At 35.0% G+C, this 19,198-nt stretch overlaps 1 protein-coding gene across 5 annotated transcripts in view; it reads right to left on the reverse strand.

Moving 5' to 3' along the window:
- LOC118200301 (beta-1,4-glucuronyltransferase 1-like) overlaps positions 1–19,198 on the reverse strand; it is a 215,507-nt gene that overhangs the window by 54,659 nt on the left and 141,650 nt on the right. Inside the window, exon 1 of one of the 5 annotated variants that reach the window (XM_035372256.2) lies at positions 16,729–16,874. The exons of 3 other annotated variants lie outside the window; for them this stretch is intronic. Coding sequence is in view for 1 of the 2 variants with exons in the window: in XM_035372252.2 (XP_035228143.2) it covers positions 2,911–2,952 (42 nt within the window). In the remaining variant the exon portion in view is untranslated. Of the gene's footprint in view, positions 1–2,910; positions 2,968–16,728; positions 16,875–19,198 lie in introns of those variants that run through there. One more of the 5 variants, XM_035372252.2, reaches the window with a different exon arrangement.

The following is a 19,198-nucleotide window of genomic DNA, read 5'->3' on the forward strand; positions in this document are numbered from 1 at the left end:
CAGGCTTTTATATTACAAACACATATATAATATATATGTTACGGTGAAACACTGAAATCTGGAGAATGTCGACTTTCACCGGTGAATGTCAACATTCCCATAGTCGCTTGGTGTATGTCCGAAATATTTTCCAAATACTCTTATTTCTGACTTACACCGGTAAATGTCGACATTCATTATGTAATGGTGAATGTTGAACATATAAGAATATTAGATTTTCTTCTCCGTAATTCAGTCGCAAAAAAAAACGCACTTGAAATTTAAAATAAGAACGTAAGAATATAAGAAATTAAAACACACAGTACATTCAAAATGAGAAAGGAAAATAATAGAAGTTAAAAACTTTCTAAATTATGTGATTCAAATCTTATTTATTGCAACTACTTAAACTATTATGACACTTTGAATTGCACAAGAGACCCTTGCTTTTACAACTGCATTTATTTGTGGAACACTTCCTTTTGCAATAGCAGCGTGTACATATACACGACCTATACCAGAGCCACTCTTTTCGACCTACACCAGAGCATATCTGTCATTGTCGACATACACCGGTGAGAGTCCGAATGTACAAGAATGTAATGCAATATTCGATCTTTCACCGACGTATTTGGTGAATGTTGACATTCTTCGGTGAAAGTCGACATTTTCCAATTTCGGTCTTTCACAATAACATATACGTAAACACAACAAAAAAATATATATATATAAATATATAAGTAAAAAATATAATTATTCCATGAATTTTCGCACATTATATCGCAAACAACTGATCAGTAAATACATATAGAAAGAAATTTAGAACCAGTTTTTCACAAACACCAAAAAATGAAATTCAAATAAATAAATTCCAAAAAAATTCTATAAATGTAAAACTAGAATTTTGTAAATGTTAAAAATTAAAATTAAAATAAACCATCACAAGCTCTTCTTTCGTGTTCTTTTTTTTTACTTTATTAGCCCAAGGAACAATTTGCTCAGAAGGGCTATTAATTTCGTTTTGGCATTTTGTGTCAAAAACTTTAAAGGTTTGGATCACTTTTCAAATTGGCCGACCAGCGGCCGAGCGGTAAAGTCGCTGAACACTGGTAGTTCGGTCCGAGGCTCGAATCCGGCGAACGGGCTGGCTGCATGGGTGTTTTCGTGGTTTTCCCCATGTGTAACGCGTATACGAGCCAGTTTCCCTTAGAAAGTCATATTTTGTAAAGCAATTATGAGTTTTTGATTAAAAAACTCAACGATTTCAAAGCGAGCAATGGCAACACGGTAAAAAAAAAAAAAAATTATCTCGAGCGCGCTAGACCGTGTATCGGAATTTCTAAGGATATGCGTTTTTAAAATTATTTTGCGATATTGCTATTGAATTGAATTTTGCGGTTTAAGTGCGAAGAACATGATATTTAATAAATCAAGGTAACAAGAAACGTTAAAAAAAAACGCCCCCTTGGGCGTAATATAAAATTTGAAGGCTTTCACATTTTATTATTATTATTATTATTTTGTTTTTTATTTTTCTTGTGATGGTTTATTTTAATTTGCTTTTAACATTTATAGAATTCTAATTCTACATTTATAGGATTTGTTTTTTATTTTGTTTAATTTCATTTTTTGGTCTTTGTGAAAAACTGGTTCTAAAATTCGTCTTTCTTTCTATATATAACACTTTCAGTATTCAATTTCAGGTAATGTCTTCCATCTGCGCCCCTCACCCTGCCCCGGGAAAGCCAATGGTCGGAGATTCTCATTCCTAAAATATGGTAACCCTATCCATAAAGAAAAAAATGAAACATTTTGTTTAATAAAAAAAAGAAAAAATGTCTCTCCGAAAAAAATATGTTTGAAAAATGACTTTGCAATGTTAATTAAGTCATGCGACATTTGAAATTTCTTTTGGAAGGGTGGGAAAAAATAAGTGACATCACGGAAAAAAAAAAAAACAGAGGAGATTAGGAATTACGCTTTTTAGAATCTATCTGCGACAGAATCTACAAATGATGCAACTCATTTCAAAAAGGGCGCGATGCACATTCCTTTTCTTACCGGAAATGTTTCGAGAATAAATAAACAGTACATCCCTTCCATCGTCTGAAGAATTCCATTCTTCCTGAATACGCATATTAATCTACAGATGACACCGAGTGTGAAGGATCTAACAAGGTATACATTACCAGCAGCTCTATTTTTAATCTACTTTCGACCTACCCAAAATGCATCGCTCGACGACGTTATTTATAATCGCGAAAAACAAATTCATATGAGATAATCTAGGAAGTCTGAGAACCCGAAATAAACACAAAACAATTCATTTATATGATAGGCTTATCCTAATAAACAGGGCGTTTATGCGATTTTAGAACGATTAGGTAGTTTAATTAATGTTTAAAACGTGAAGAGTATTTTTTTTTTTTTTAAATGTTCGATCTGATAGTCTTTTTTCTAGGCTGTCTGCATTGTGAGTCGTAGGCAGGCTAGTACTTAGAGCTCTTTTTCAAGATACCAGAGGTATCATAGTCCATAGGCGAAGCGTCAAAGGACTTCGCAGACATATTCTGAAAAGATATACAGGGTGATCCAAAATTCTGCTAACTTTTGAAAACTCAAAAATTTACTGAATAGTGTAGGTAGAGAGATAAAAGCTGACACACATACTTGAAATGTCATGGGGTTTTACTGAAAGCCACAAAAGTGCTTAAAATGGCCAATAGATGGCGCTTCATATGATAACAAAAGCAATAATTAGGGTAACAATTGATTTTTAGCAAACACTACAACACATTTTAGTAAACAAATGTTCAACAAACATTACAAGTTGTGTTGTTAAACATTGTTGTAGTGTTTGATGTTGTGCTGTAGTGTTCGCTGTTGTACAAACACTACAACACATTTTAGCAAACAAATGTTCAACAATACCTGTAGTTGAGGTACAGTGTTGCGAACAGCATTGTACAGCATATCTGTAAGTATGATGAGAAACTGCCATCGGATGTTGTCTTTTAGCATCCCTATTGCGGTCGGACGATCGTGGTAGGCTTGCAATTCCAAGTAACCCCACAACCAATAATCACAGAAATCTGGGGATCCGAGAGGCCCAGCATGACCGAAGTGGCGGCTCAGCACGCGATTTCACCAAAGAATATGTGCAAGAGATCTGTCACACACGTAGCAATATGGGGTGGAGCGCCATCCTGCAAAAAAGTGATACCTTCCAACAGGTGTTTATCAACCAAATTAGGGATGATGCGATTCTGTAACTATCCGCTTACCTACCACCCGTCACACTGACAGTTTGAATAGCTGAATCACGCATTTCCCCGAAGAAAAGAGGTCAGATCACGACTGATGTGACAAATCCACATCATACAGCGACCAATACCCGGAGGCGAGGATAGAAAAGTGACAAGTCATGAAGGGACTGTTTCCTCCTCTCACCATAGCTTATTTCTTGCACAATTCTCATGCGATGTCACTGACATTTTGCTGCCTAGCGCCACATGCTGGCTTTTTTGGGGGGGGAGCATTTTTTTTTTCTTTCAATAAACCCCATGTCATTTCAAGTGTGTCAATTCGTATCTCTGTACCTACATTATTCCGTGAATTATACAATTTTCAAATATTAAGGTACTTTTGGATCACCCTGTATATGCAATACCTGCATCAGTCTTTATTTTTTCAAGAAATGTAATGGTACTTTTCGAAATATAACTTGTCGCTTTGGCTTGATGAAGTTTCACTCTTTGATAGTCAATGGGTTAAAGAAATGGAATTTCTTCTATAAATATCGGACATTAAACTTGATAGCACGTTGAGGTGATTTTAGCATTTTTCGTACTCATTACATTTTTAATTTTCCGTAGCAAGAGAATCTTGAGACAGTCGCAAACCCCTTATCGAAATCTTCTTTGCGTTGACGGAGCTAGGTTTGTACATTTTTTTCTCTTCGTTTTCGATAATAAATATACTTCGTTGCGGTCACTTAGGTAAACCCTGTAAGCATTATAATGTATTTCCATTCATTTCAAGCTAAATAGCTTTCATACAGAGCTCTACAAATTGCTCTGCGTTGAACCCCGGCAAAAGCTAATGAACATTATGTTATTTAGCTTTTTGCAAGTTAACCTCGATTCATTATTTTATTCATTGTTGCCACAGTTTGCGATTGATTTCTGCGTCGGTGCATTTTCTTTTGTTACCAACGATTTAACTTTAGAACTATTAGAAGCAATACACACCTTTTTCAGGTATTTGTTTGGAGTCTTCTTTCCACTGGAAGTAATGGCTGAGTATTTTTCCTTTTCCGATTAACAGAGTTCCTTATTTTTCACTTAGAAATTTTAATACCATGCATTTCACAACATTTTTGAGTTAAGGAACGGAACAGGAATATTTCTCTTCAGAAAGAGCAAAAATCTGTCCTTCAATCCCCAGCTTGTTTACATGCGACATTTTGAAAGAAGAATAAATTTAAAAGTTGCAGACGATATCTCTCATTTTAAATAACAAACTATTGCCAGAAATTTTTTCTACAAAACATTTGCTTTTATTATTATTATTATTATTCATCGAAATCGTTCTAAAAATGTGTAAACATTCTGTATTTTTGTGCTCAAACCAGGGCAATTTTGAGAAAATACTCAAAACATAAAATAAAACCTACTAGATAAGACTCGCGCAGGGACATCGTCTTAGGTAAAGCGGCCCATGGGACTTTAATGTTAAGTACTTAATCTGGAAAAAAATTATTATTTTTCAACTCATTCTTACAGTGAAATCCTTATTATTTCTTTAACTAGACAGCTTCACATTGGATCGTGGATCTTATTTAAACAAAAATTTAAAATAGTATTATTTAAACATTTAAAACAAAATTAATTGCGCGCTATCGTGCCAATTTTCTGTCTCTGCATGCTGTCAAATACGGGCTTCATTAACAAACGTTTTTACAAGGTCAAAGGCAAAAACATTTTCCCTTTTTGTCTTGCCCCAACTAGAAGAAGAGCTGTTAAATGTTTCCCTATCTAGACAGTGCGTCCTTATTGCATCAGCTGGAAAGGCTCGTTTCTTCATTTAAGTTGGAGCAATTTATTAATACGCTTTAGGCATTATTATTACGCAAAGGGGAGTTTTCTGCTGCAAAGTTTACATTGTATTGTACATTTTAGTATAAAATTATTTAGTTTTATTAGAAATTTTTAAATTTAAAACGGTTTTGTTTTAAAGATATTTATTCTCATTTATCTGGGTTCTTTGCTTTATTCTGTATGATGATGAAACCTTTTTTTTTTTTTTTAATTTAAGAAATTTAATGAATAACTGAAAATGAATCAAAGTGGCTGTGAAAGGATTTAATTAAAAAAGTGATTAGATTTTGATCGTCCTTTGAAAAATAAAAATTACTTAAAAATAATGGAACTTTATGGGTAATGTAAAAAAAAAAAATGAATTAGGAGAGGCAAGAAAACTAGCTCATCAATACTTATGGTGTTAATGAAAGGTTTAAGTTGTAAGTTATGAACTTAACAACTCCTATGCGCTATCAATAACTGTCATTTCGCTTGTATGCGCTAAAGTCAAACCTTTCACACTCGGCGCATATTCGAGAGGTCCAGGTTCGAGTCCCGGCGAGGGCACTGCACATTTTTCATACTTCCTGCTTCCTAATAACCTAATGACAGTTATTCTTTGTCGAAATCGTTCTAAAAATGTATAAACACTCTGTATTTTTTGTTCAAACCGGAGCAATTTTGAGAAAATTCTTAAAAACAGAAAATAGAACCTACTAGTTAACCTTGAGTTAAAATGAGTAATTACTCTGACTCTAGCTTAAACATTTTAGAAATTATCTTTAATTAAGTTTAAAAAAATAATTGAAATATTCTGTAATAAGTCAAATAATTTTAACTGTACGTTATTTTTCTACTTTGGAAAAAAAAAAAAAAAAAAAAAAAAGAAGAAGAAGAAAGTTAAAAATAGTAATTTGTTTATATATAATTTGGGACTGTTGGTAGTACGAATCACAACATTACGTGGATGACAAATAACTTATTTTACTTAAGATATTATAAATATTTGGAATGTAAAATAAAAGCAGCAAAAAGCTATCACAGAACTATCGAAATAAATATACAAAATTGCGAGCTCAAGAGCCAGTTAAAAATACTCATCTTTAAAATGATTATTTTAATGGATGTATTGAGATATTTTGACATTTTGAAGGCACCTGACTCCTTCAGTTACTTATCACTCTTTATATGTTAACAGACACATAATTTAATTATTTTTAAAAATTTATATTTGCAAGGATTTATTTATTTTTTTATCTGATAAGTTATTTTACGTTAAGTAGCTTTACTGTCATTCTCCTTTTCCGTTTTCCTGCTAGAATGCTAAATTTAGTTCGACCGCATTTAAATGAGTAGAAAGAGATAGTACTTAAAGGAACTATGCTAAGCAAACCTGGTGTGTCCAAACACCATTCCACCGAGGTAGGTAGGTTTCAGATCGAATAATCAGAGCGTGTTCCTCCTGCTGGAGGCCACGTTACTAGTTGAAACTCTTCGATAGTACTCTGTCTGCGGCGTTGCATTATGCCAACTTATGCCTTATTCATTCTGTGTAGCCTTTGGCTAACTTATGATTTAACGTAGCTTCAATTTGAATCCATTACTTTTGAGTTACGCCATAAATGCTGGCTGTTTCGTAAGCACAAAGTGGTGCCTTTTATTAAATTACTGAGTTTTAATAAGAAGGTATTTTACCCCCTTGTAACGTTCTCTGTCTTCTTACTGGACATAGCGATAAGCCGCTCATATTCAACTTGCGTCTGGTTTCAGTGCATGTTTCCCAAGATGGTGAGACTCTACAAATTTTGCAGTCCAGTAGCCTAAAGTTTTGGAAAGTTAATTAATAATCCAAGTCTCTGTCCCAAGTTGTCGGAAGATAATCAAGATGTGGTTTTGTGCAGAACTGCTACTAAACTATACAAACTACTATTTACACATCCAGTAATGAATGTTTCTTTTGCGCAAGTGTACCAATTTTTTGATTCGGGAGCAAAAGCCACTAAACCAATATTTTTTAAAATTTTCAGAAACTCGTGCTAGCTAGGAGGTAATATACGTGAAATGTAAATTATTGTTTATTCATTTCCGATTTTTAAAATGTGCGCAAATGTTAACTACAATGAACCCTCTCTAAAGTGACCATCAACGGTTTCAGACAATTCTGCTTTTCTGCTGAGGTGGTCGTTTTAGAGAAATTAAACTCAAATGCGGGCATTTATTTATGTTGTCGGAAGTGCTTTCAGGATCCGTTTAACGTTACCTGCCCTTTTGCACATTGTAATTGATTAGAATGCATTCAGTCAGGCAAATTTATCTTTAAAGCTGTCCTTCTGAAAACTACGTTTTCCTTCTAAAACTCTTTACCTTACTGCCAGCGGGACGTCACGAAGAAAAGCAATGCCAAAAAGCTGAGTAAAAATGACAAAAATTCCTTTCACGTAGAGGATCTAATCCTGCAAGAGAAGCGAAAAATTACACAACACTCAGTGTGGTCGACAATTTCTTCTGCTACACGTAGCATCATAATTTGTGTCCTTATTACAAGTATTTGTTTTCTAGGGCCTCTTCACTCCGAAGGCAATATCGTCCAGAAGAAGCATAAGAACTGCTGACTATGCGAGATTGGCATAGAAATAAAAAAAAAAGAAAATGCATAGCCAACCTCCCCTCCCCCCAAAAAAAAAAAAATAAAAATGCTGGAAGAATTGTTAACCATGGAACATGGAAAGAATTATTAACCAGAAAAATTTACTCTTGGTTTCCTTTCTCATAAAGAAAAATGTTTAATACAAGATTTTGTTCTAAAAAGAATGCTTTAAAAGTACAGTCAAATCTCGATTAACCGCGCTACCCATTAACTGAGGCCAGTTTAAATAGTTTTTAGCGGAATAATGGAAAAATTACTATTATAAATCAAAAGCGTAAAACAAAACTGCCTACGAAAAATACAAAAAAAAAAAAATTATTATCCACAAATAGAATGTAATTTATTTGAATATATATTTGAATAATGATAAAGCACTCCAGGGCTATCTGCCTAAGCGGAGGAATGCTTTCGTGGAGAACTTTCTAAGGGAAATGGCTCGTATACACGTTACACATGTTGAGAAACACAAAAAAACGCCCATGCAGTCATACGGTTCGCGGGATTCGAACCTCGAACCAAACTACCAGCATTCAGCAACTTTACCGCTCGGCCGTTGGTGGATCAGTACGCAATTTAACTGCACACAACCCGAAATATACAGGATCTCTCACTCAAAAGGGGCCTGGGGAAAAGTGTGATAAGAAACTTATAACAAGAGGAAACGAAGCCAAAATTTTGCATGATACGCCTTTATGTTTGAGAAATAAAAAGTACAAGAGGTACTAGAAGTGACCTCCCCACCTGTATACACATTCCTACACGGCGCTGCATTTTCGTGTATGTTGCTGCCAGAGTACACGTGGTACAGTGATGAAGTGGAGTTCCACTTGTCAGAATAACCTAAACTAACAAAACACATGTTAATGGAGTAGTGACAACCAGCATGCATTTGTCGAGGAACCTCTTCATTTGCAAATGATGGACCTGTTCTGTGCATTATCAGATCTGGCCCATCATCTGTCAATGAAGAGCGCCATCATCTGGGCCACTGTTTTTGACACTACTATCACCAGTAAAGCGTACCAGGCACTATTTCATCAATTTGTGAATCAGTCGGTGATGAAAAGCTGACACTTGCCTGGTAGCTGCAAGATGGGGCAACACGCCACACGTCAATAGTGAGTATGACTGCGGTGAAATCATTTTTCCAGACTTGAACTCCCTTGACTTTTTTCTATGGAGTTGCCGTAAAGGTAATGCATAGAAGCACAAGCCACGCACCATCGACGAATTGCGTCAGAACATCCGCAGTGAAATCCAGGCAATGAGAATATCCTAGTTGACCAATGCTCTGGCAGCAACATATACGAACATGGCCACTGCCGTACTGAACTGTGTGTACAGATAGGGGGAAGGGGAACCACTTCCAGCATCTCTTGTAATGTCCTTTCATTTTTCAAATATAAAGAATTCATGTAAAAATATAGCTTCATTTAATCGTGTTATAAGATTTTTATCACACTTTTCCTGGGGCCCTTTGTGGGACACCCTGTATGAACAACGTTGAATTCTCCGTTAAAAGTAAATTGCTCAATCCTAAAGATAAACCAGAAGTACAGTCATTCACATTTACTTCTATAAAAATATTACAAAAATAACGTAAACAAAACAAAAAATGTTTTGCTTCGTCTTTTGTTCTGAATGATTTAATTTACGGTACCAAATGAGATTATTCTTCATATTAAACTAGTTAGAAATACAGATTAATTGTGAATAGCATTTTTCTGTTAATTATAACAGGGGTTATATAACTGTTTCTTGTGCTGTTTTAACTGCCCTTGGATTAACCCTAGACATCTTCCCCCAAAACACTTCATTAAATCTAATATTAGATTTAATGAAGATTTAATTTGATTACGGCAAAGCACGCTAGGGCTACCTGCCTAAGGGGATGGATGCCTCCGTGGTGGACTTTCGAAGTGAAATTGGTTCGTAGCCACGTTATATACGGGGCAAACCACGAAAACATCCATTTCAGCTAGCCCTTTCGCTTGGAATGGAACCCAGGTCGAACTCCCAGTGTTCAGCGCCTTTACCATTCCACCGCATACGCAGATATGTTTCGTATTCTTTTCCATACTCAGTTAACCTTGATCTTTCTAAATCGTCAACATCTGCAAGAGACTAAAATTATCTAGAACTACGTGAAATATCTTAAATATTAAAATTTGAAATGATATTCTAAAGTGATAATAGGGCCACACTAAATTAGAAAAGTTTTCACTTCCGTGACTAACTCGAAACACAGTAAAACCTATTTAAGAAGTTCTCGTTAAAAAAAAAAAAAAAAAAAAAAATTCCAAACATTTCCTAAATTCAGGCATTTTAAGTTTCTCATATAAAACTTTTTATTTTGAAAGACCTTCCCGCATAAGAAGTTCGGGAAATTTTTTCTTTCTTAGCTAAATAAATTATTTTCTTTATTTATTACTTATTACACAAATTCTTATAAATGCACTTATTATTCCATTGTGAACTAGAAACTGAAATCATGAATAATTTTTTTTAGAATATGTGAAGGGTCCTGCTGCACCTAGAAGCTTGTGTCAATGTCTGTCCCACAGATCCCACTAGACTAGAAGCGAATTATCGCTTTTGTCTGAAACAAATGACCGAGTTTAAGAAGGCTAAAATTACCTTTTTTGTTTATTTTTTACCTCTTAAATGAACAGAATTCACTGCCTGTATGATAGACGAATAACATATCGTTTTCAAGTAGTTTTTACAGTAACGTTCTACGGGAAACCCAGTTTCGGGTCCTTTTTTGTGAAAAGGCTAAGATCTTAGATCAAGATCAGAAGCTTGGTTGTTCATCCTCTTAAAGCAAGTAACGGTTGGCTAAGAAATTTAAGTGCATGGTGTCCGTCAAACAGCTTACTTTGACCGAGATGACTTTCAGCAGTTGTAAGTACTGCACAGTACGCTATACACCACGTACGCAAAAGTGTTGCCTTTTCATTTTCCTTAAAAATAGTTTTTTCTCCCATCTTCTTCAATATAAAATACAAAAAGTAATTAATAAAAGTGTACGCAGATCCTTTCTTCGAAATAGATCCAATTATTCGAATAGATCCGGTCCTATTTGATTCGGATAATTGGAGTTCTGCTGTACATATTCTACATATACAATATTCTTATACATATTCTACATATATACAATATTGTTATACATATTCTACGTATATTATTAGTCCAAAGGGATTTGAGTCCCGACTTTCGTTTTGGAATTTTGCGCCGGACTCCTATAAATGCCGGTTCACTTTTCAAACTGTTGCCACCCAATGTTAGAGTCCTGCATTATATTTGAAGAAATTAAATAATGAAAAATCTGTATAAATGTATGTATATTTCTCGCATTGTGATAAAACAACGGTATCTAGAGCCATCCAATTTTGAATGACGTAATTCTACTCCGAACATGGGCATTTGAAATAACAAATTTGAAATTGTTTTATTATCGATTTCATATTTTGTAAAACTTAAACGAATTTTTGAGTAACAAACTCAACGATTTAAAAGCGAGTAATGGCAACACTCTACGGGGGGGGATCTTTTTATCCTCAGCGCGTCGAACTGTGTATCGGAAATTCTAAAGATAGGCTCATTTTTAAATTATTTTGCGACATTGCTATTGAACTAAATTTTATGGTTTAAGTGCAAAGATATTTAATAAATAAAGGTAACAACACAAAACGTTCCTTTGGACGTAATTTAAAATCTGAAACATTTCAGATTTTTTTTTTTGGTGGTGTTTTATTGTTATACATTTTCTACACATATAACATTGTTATACATATTCTACATGTATATACATATTCTTTGGCTCTATCTATAATGCTCTGATGCTTTAGTTATTTATTCTCGCGAATATATCCAGCTCTAACAGAGCTTCATTGACACCTATAAAGGGCTTCACGCTTGAAACTTTCATAACTATGTTATTTTTTTCTATCTCCAATGGCGGGCGCTTACCTATGCCAGCATTGGCCACTCCTAAGGCCAGATGTGGTGGTCTCTTTATTATGGGGGCACCTAATAGGTGGGCCACTTTTGCCTTTTGAAAGGATAGACAATTTTACATCCATACCGAGATACATTCTCCGAGATTCGATCCTGGGGCCTTCGATATCGCAGTCAGGATTCCCTAACCACTATACCGTCTGGGCGGCTTTCAACTGTACTACCCATAAAGACAACACCACCGGGGCTGATGGGTAAAAGCGAACGGTACAGTAAACCACGCATTTTGCTTCACTGGCGGCACTGGAAAACTGGCGAAGACAAATATTGCAATGTGACCAATCCTGTGTTACATTGCGGTTTTCCCTTAAACAAGTACTCCATCTCTAAGACATTCAACCCTCGCTTAAATGCACAATAACTGATTTGCATTCTGTGAAGGACTACGGAAAGGAGAAATTCCAGTAAAGGTTTAACTTATTAGAACATGTTAACTAACATAAAATCTTACATCGCGATGGACTTTTCCTATTGTTCTCAGTCCTTTTCGAATAACACTCGCCATTATCATTATGGTTAGTAAAATTTTCAAAACGAATTAGCCATTTTAAGATGGAAAGAAAGGCTGTCAAGTTAAGGACCATTCCCTTTCATCTTTCTTTTACAGATTGTGACGTAGAAAACATGACAGTTCAGCAAAAAGAACCCCATTTGTCTAACTTTCCTAGTTTGATTTCGGTTTTTCCTTAAATGATACAGTTTGTTTCTAGAACGCTTAATGTTTTATAATTAATTAGCGAATAAAATTTTAAATTACGAAAAACGTGTACAAAACTTAACATAAATGCAAACCATTCTGCTCGATTTTGCATATTTATTTAAATAAAATTTAACTAACTTATAAAGTCTAGTTCTTTCTGTGAACAAAGTGATTCAGACTTTTAAAGTTTTCGACGCAAAATGCGAAAACGAAATTAATAGCCTTTCTGGGCTAAGGTCCTTTGGGCTAATAATTAGAAAGGTAAAAAATTTGGCAGTGCGTGTTAATAACTTGTTTTTTTGAATAAGTATCATTTAAAAAAAAAGAAAGAAAGAAAGAAAGGGGAATGGAAAAAGAAGAGAGAAAGAAAGTTCTCGCTTAACGAAGTTTTATTACTATTATTATTATTATTCGGGTCCCTTGGAAAACTTCTTAAGCAGGTTCTGTTGTAGTTACGGTCTTCTATTTTATTCTATATTCGAGTTCTGCAATATGCCTAAATCTACATCTTTCGGGTAATTGCGATTCCAATAAAGGAAAAAGAAACGTCGAGTGACATTATGCAAGGAATGTAAAGGTTAATTGAGACGGCGTATTTCTGTTCTCATTTGGGAAGTGCGAACACAGGTGTTCATTTCCATAGCATCCAACGCAGAAGTCATCAAAACTATTAAGCCCCTATAATTAACTATTTTTCAAGAGGTGTGCCTGCATGACAAAGTATCGTAAACCCGCCTGAACAGAAAATTCAGCCTTCATTAAGGTAAGTTATATACGCCTGCTGAAACACAAAAAGTTTATTTTATCACTAAAACATGCAGGTAAGCACAGCTAATACTACAAATACACAGACAGCGGAGAATCTTAAGTAAAACTAGTTCATAATGACATTTATAGAACCAATCCTCGTAAAACGCGGCAATTACGCTTTTCAAACTTCGTGATATGCTAACCATATTCTATAGACAAAAAAAAAGTGTTCTGGATATTAAAATGACCAGGATTCACTGGAGCTAACTAGTCTATAAAGACTAGTCTATAAAGACTAGTTACAGAAAAGCTTTGCACACTTCGACGGATATCCGAACCGATCCCTCTTCTTCGTGGAGCAAAAACTTGGAAAAAAGAAATTATTCACTTTTACTTCGCGAAGGAGGTGGATTGTTTTAGCATCTTAAATCACGTTCTGCTAAGCTCACCGATGGCTAAACGGCTAAAACCACTGAACACTAGTAGTTCGACTTGGCAACCCAGCTGGCTGCATGGGTGTTTTCCTGAAGCGAATACTCCCTCAACCGACTTTTAAAGTCCAAGACAAGGATATACCTCCCTTTAGACGAATAGTCTTCGTGTGCTTTGCCGCATTCTAATAATCTCGTTTAACTTAATTAATTATTTTGGTTAAATGAAATGCATATACACGATCATGGTTGCCACTTACAGAAATGGTGTTTGTAAATTTTAGCAAAATATTGTTACGTTCTACGGGTTTATGGATTTGGAGTGCTTGATGTGAATCGAAACACTTGATGAAGAATCAAAATTATTCGTCAGTATTTCACAATTTGGAGAGTTCCAAAGACACGTTACAGTCGTCGAAAAACGACGTTAAACACGCTGAAATAAACAGGAACACAGCCTTCAGGCTATAACAGGGAAGACAGCTTCACGGCGAAGCAGCAAAGTACAGCTCCCGATTCGGTCTCAAGCTAATCTCTGAACTCAACATACTTTCTACTCCACGTACAAGCAGGGTATATATATACATATAGCTTTAGACTTGCCTTCGAGAACATTCCCGGGAAAACCGCTAAGAATTCGTTCTCGAAGGTTCTCCATTCGTCTATGACACATCGCCAATTTTGTTGCTAAATGGGCAAATTCGCACCAAATCTGGCAACCCTAAACCCGCTTTGCGGGAAGCTATCTTACCCGTTTCGTAACAATATGGAATATAGTCAAAACACAAAGCAAAATTCCCAAGGATTGTAAAGCATTGGTACAATATCCACCGCTTATCCGATAATTTTGTAAACAAAGTATAACAAAAAACTATCAAAATACAAATCCAGTTTACTTTTATGTTGCAAATATATTTTGGTCATGGGAAAATTCAGAAATTAGTCATTCTGAACAAATTTATGTGAATAAAACTATTACTTGTTCCTTTTTTAAGTCCATATAGATCTCATTTCGAACTAGACTAAAAATACTTAATCAATTTTCGAAATGAAAAATATTCCTTCCTCACTGGCACAGATATTTCCTAGCGGGACTCTCTCTAGTAATTCGGGCATAATTTCCTCAGTATTCATTATGTTTCAGTAGAATCTATACTAAATTTTATGGCATTACCATTACACTCCTTTCTTTTCAACTTTTTCAATGCTTTCTGAGCATTCGCCAGTTTATTGCATTGGTAAGGGTGTGTGTGAAGAATTTTACTACATAAATAATAGAGAAGCAATCGATATTCGGCATATTATCAACATATATTGAAAAATAGAATAACATAGTAAAAAAAATACAAATGCATTGATGGCAAATGTGAAGGAAAGAAGGGGCTGGTCCAATTTCATTCATAAGTAAATATCATGTTTTCATGCACTGAAAAACGAAATGACCTGTCTAAAATAATGTTAGTAAATTATCGCAAATGAACAATAAAATATTTACTCACCCCCCCCAAAAAAAAAGATGCGTTAGCACTTGGCTATTAGTCTTGAACCGGCATTTTGTGTAGAATCACTTTAAACGGATGTATCATATTTCAGATTGTTGACATCAAATATTATCGCCCTGTATTATATTTAAAGAAATTAAGTAATGAAGAATCTGAATGAAAGTACGTATTAAAAATACCTACAACCATCGAATTCTGAATAACGTAGTTCTCCACCCGAATATGGATATTTGGAAGCTCAAATCTTAAATTTGGAATTTGTTTTATTATCAATTTCACATTTTTTTTTAATTTAACGAATTTTTGATTAACAAACTCAACGACTTCAAAGCGAGCAGTGGCAACACAATGTGCGGAATAAAATACTTTTAGCTCCAGCGTGCGAAACTGTTTGCCGGAAAATCTAAAAATATGGTGTTTTTAAATATTTTTAGTCCAAAGACTCTCGAAATGTGTAAGTGAAAAAAACGCCCCTTTGGAAGTAATACAAAATCTAAAAGCTATTTTAGATTTTTTTTGTGGGGGGGGGGAGGTGCTTCAGACTTTTGGTTGTGTGAAATATCCGAACTTTAGTCTCTCGTGCTAGAGATCATAGAAGACGCGTGCATCTTACAACTAGGTGTACGCAAAAATAACATATGCAATTAATTTTAAGAATTTTTTTTTAATGTAAAATTCACTAAATTCGTACAGAATATGGAATTAGTAAAAACTAATTCTAGTTTCGAGGTGCACGTGTAAGAGTACAAGACTACATGTGTTTAAAATTTGGTGGTTCTAGGTGGCACCGTCTTGCCACACTGCAACGAACGCACTCGTAAATCATTCCTTTTTTGAATAATACGGAAGACTGGAAAATCTTACAACAGCACAAATATCATGAGGTTAAATTCAAAATGCCATTATTTTGATGAAAACAGTTTCAATTCTTGGGAACTAAAGCGTTATTTTGTAAACAGTATGTAAATAAGCGTTATGTTGTCAAATTTTCCAAGACTAGTTTCGATGGTTTTACTACCGAACCATCCGCTTCAGCTGCCAAAGTGCAAATGAACGAGATAAGATAAGACAAACAAATTAAATTAATATATATTAATATAATACATATATTTTTTCTTCTGTTAGGTTACTATGTAATAAAAACTGAATGAATTTAAATTAATTCTGTTTTAAAAATATTAGTATACTGGTAGTAACACGGGCTAAATAAATCGCTATCGAAGGGTACAAGAGTAAGATGGTCCGCAGACCGTTCTAATTTATAAAAATGGTCCCCACTTGAGAAACGCCGGTATCAATGATACACGTGTCAAATGAGGTCACGAAGAAATGTAATTAATCCACTAAATATACAAATTGATAGTTAGAAACTTATTTTGTTTCCCTTGAAAATTCAATTAATCTCCGGTCAATGACGATAATTACTTAGTTTATTGGTAACTAAGTAATTATCGTCATATTTATAATTATCTTAGGTGTAAACATAAAATGGGTTTTCCAGTCCTCACCTCAGAACAGAGGTATCACCGGAACTTAGATGTAAACAAACAAACAATAATTCAATAAAAATTATCACTAAAAGAAATATGTGTTAAAAATAACGCAAAATAATCCTTACCTAAAATGCAGTACTGGAACTAATAACGCGGTGGTGCGGGAACCGGTATATTGCTGAAAATAACCAGAGCGTTGTGAAATGTCACTATCACGAGGAACACGAAGAGAAACTCTAGAAGCTAGTAACTCCACGCTTTCATCAGGAATGGACAGCGAACGAAATTCGCGGGCCTTTGTCCTAGAAGGGGGCAGCAAAACATTGCTTCAGGCACAGATCATTTCTAGAAAACATCCAATGCGGTTATAAAAGAGCACTTACTCAGGAGCTAAGGAATGGGTGACGCTTCCGGCAAACAAAAACACGTTCTCGATTAGAAAGTGTGGTAGAAAAGAAAAGGCAAGTCATAGGGAAAAAGTGGAAATATCCCATCTGGGCAAAGGTCACCAAAAGGATGAACAATGCAATGCGCTAGGTCATACCGCTATAAGAGGATAATGAAATCAAAGACGTCCTTGACCTTTCTTACGTCAAACTAACCGAAGGGCAACTTAAACAGAAGTTCCTCCGTAAATATAGGGTTAACTTAAACGAAATACACACGTTTTATATTATGCAGCAGAAGTTCCGGCGCATATTCCTTTAATTTCCCGGAACAGCATTCTCTTATCTGATAATAAACTAAAAACAATGAAAATCTGCACTTAGGCGTAAACAAGCAAACAATAATTCAATAAAAATTATCACTTAAAGCTATCACCACTTATTATACCATCTTGTGCGGGCATATTCATGCCAACTAAGAGTCCATGGTATGTTCGGAACAGCAAAATTCATGAAAAACTGGGTGTTGCTCCATCACGTACCATCCAACGTACCTCCATCACTAACTTGCGCACAACTTCTTGTCATTAATCCTAAAAATTGTTTCGTCCCTAAATTTTACTGCTAGGTAGTTTTCTAAATTCCAGAAATTTTTTCACCACTAAACTCTGCCTCTCGGTGAGATCACACCGGCTATAAACCTGGCCTACCTGCACATCCTTAAATTCTAAAGATTTTGCCGTCCCTAATTTCTGCTGCCTACTGGCACCCCGTCCGAGTGTTTAGTGACCCTAACTGCTGTGTCAATGTACCCGGGTTCAAATCCCGGAGAAGGCGAGGCTGCTTTTTAGTGTCTGGCGGCAAGGCGGCACTTAATTCCTAAACTTAAAATTGCTGGAGCTCTATGGAAGATTATCAGGAAAAGTGAACAAAAATAAAGTAGTGAATTGCAAAATATTATAATTAAAATAAAGTAACAAGTACAGAGAAAAACAAAAAAAATTTTTAAATTAGTTTAATTAATGGTAAACAATAGAACAATAGATTGAAATATCCGCTACTGGATTTGGCTTTCTGGCTGGAAATATAGTTACACCCGGAAACTGAACTCTGTTGGCTCCAGCTGAATTTATAGTTTATTTAGTTACAACAAAGCACTTGAGAGCTATCTGCTTAAGAGGACGTATGAATTCGTGGAGGACTTTCTAAAGGAAACTGGCTCATGTACACATTACACCACAAAAACGCCCATGCAGTCAGCCCATTCATTTTGAATCACACCCATTTCAAACTACCAGTGTTTGGCAACGCCACTCGAACGCTGGTGGTCCTTCAGTTGAATTTAAGCCTTGACTGATATTTTACAGCATTTCCTCGCATATTTTTTGCTGATTTTATCGTCCGAAACTTTTTTTAACGAATTTTATCGTCCGGGGGAAATTATGCGTGTAATTTAGTTTTCGAAGGGCACGGTTACAGTTAAGAACACTATACGTGAAAAGTAATTAAAGACAAACGACTGTTAACTATCAAAATATTTTTTTCTTTAAAAGAAATCAATAAGAATACATAGTAATATCAGCTTAACAATATCTAATGAGATATCTTCGTTTCTACCTCCTTGTAGAACCTCGCCTGTTTTTATTGTTGACTTTGCTACTTCTCAGGCCTCAAATCATCGATAAATACTTTGAAAAGATAAATAAGCAGCTGACACAGCGAAATCGTAAACTGGATGTCAGTCAGTTCGCGTTTGCAACGCTGTGATGGATCGTTTCTTATGTTAGGTTGCAAAAAGGTCAACAGCTAGAAGGAAAAGGTTCGGCGCGAGTTTCGCATGTATTTTACGATGTTCGTTAGTAAGACGGAAACAATCTCCACGTGGACGACACAAATTTAAAATTAAGGAAGCTTGTTCTCTAAAGGTATTCAGAAAAGAGAAAATTACTCGAATATTTTTTTAATTTTCAGAACCTGGCACTAAAAATCTGGGGGGGGAGGATACACGAGGAAATACATACATAAACTGCTGAAATATACTGAAAAAGAACTGAAAATATTATATATTATTTAATATAATTTTAATGTTTTTTATATTTATGTTTTACATCCGTATGTATTTATATACTGATATTGGAAAGCTCTATCCAAAATTATGTGTCACTTTTTAAGTAGGTTTTATAGAACATATATTCTCAAGTAATATTTT

Source organism: Stegodyphus dumicola, chromosome 2 (assembly GCF_044657685.1).
Source record: "Stegodyphus dumicola isolate Sdum_Otavi_A_Nest chromosome 2, ASM4465768v1".
Lineage (NCBI taxonomy): Eukaryota > Metazoa > Arthropoda > Arachnida > Araneae > Eresidae > Stegodyphus > Stegodyphus dumicola.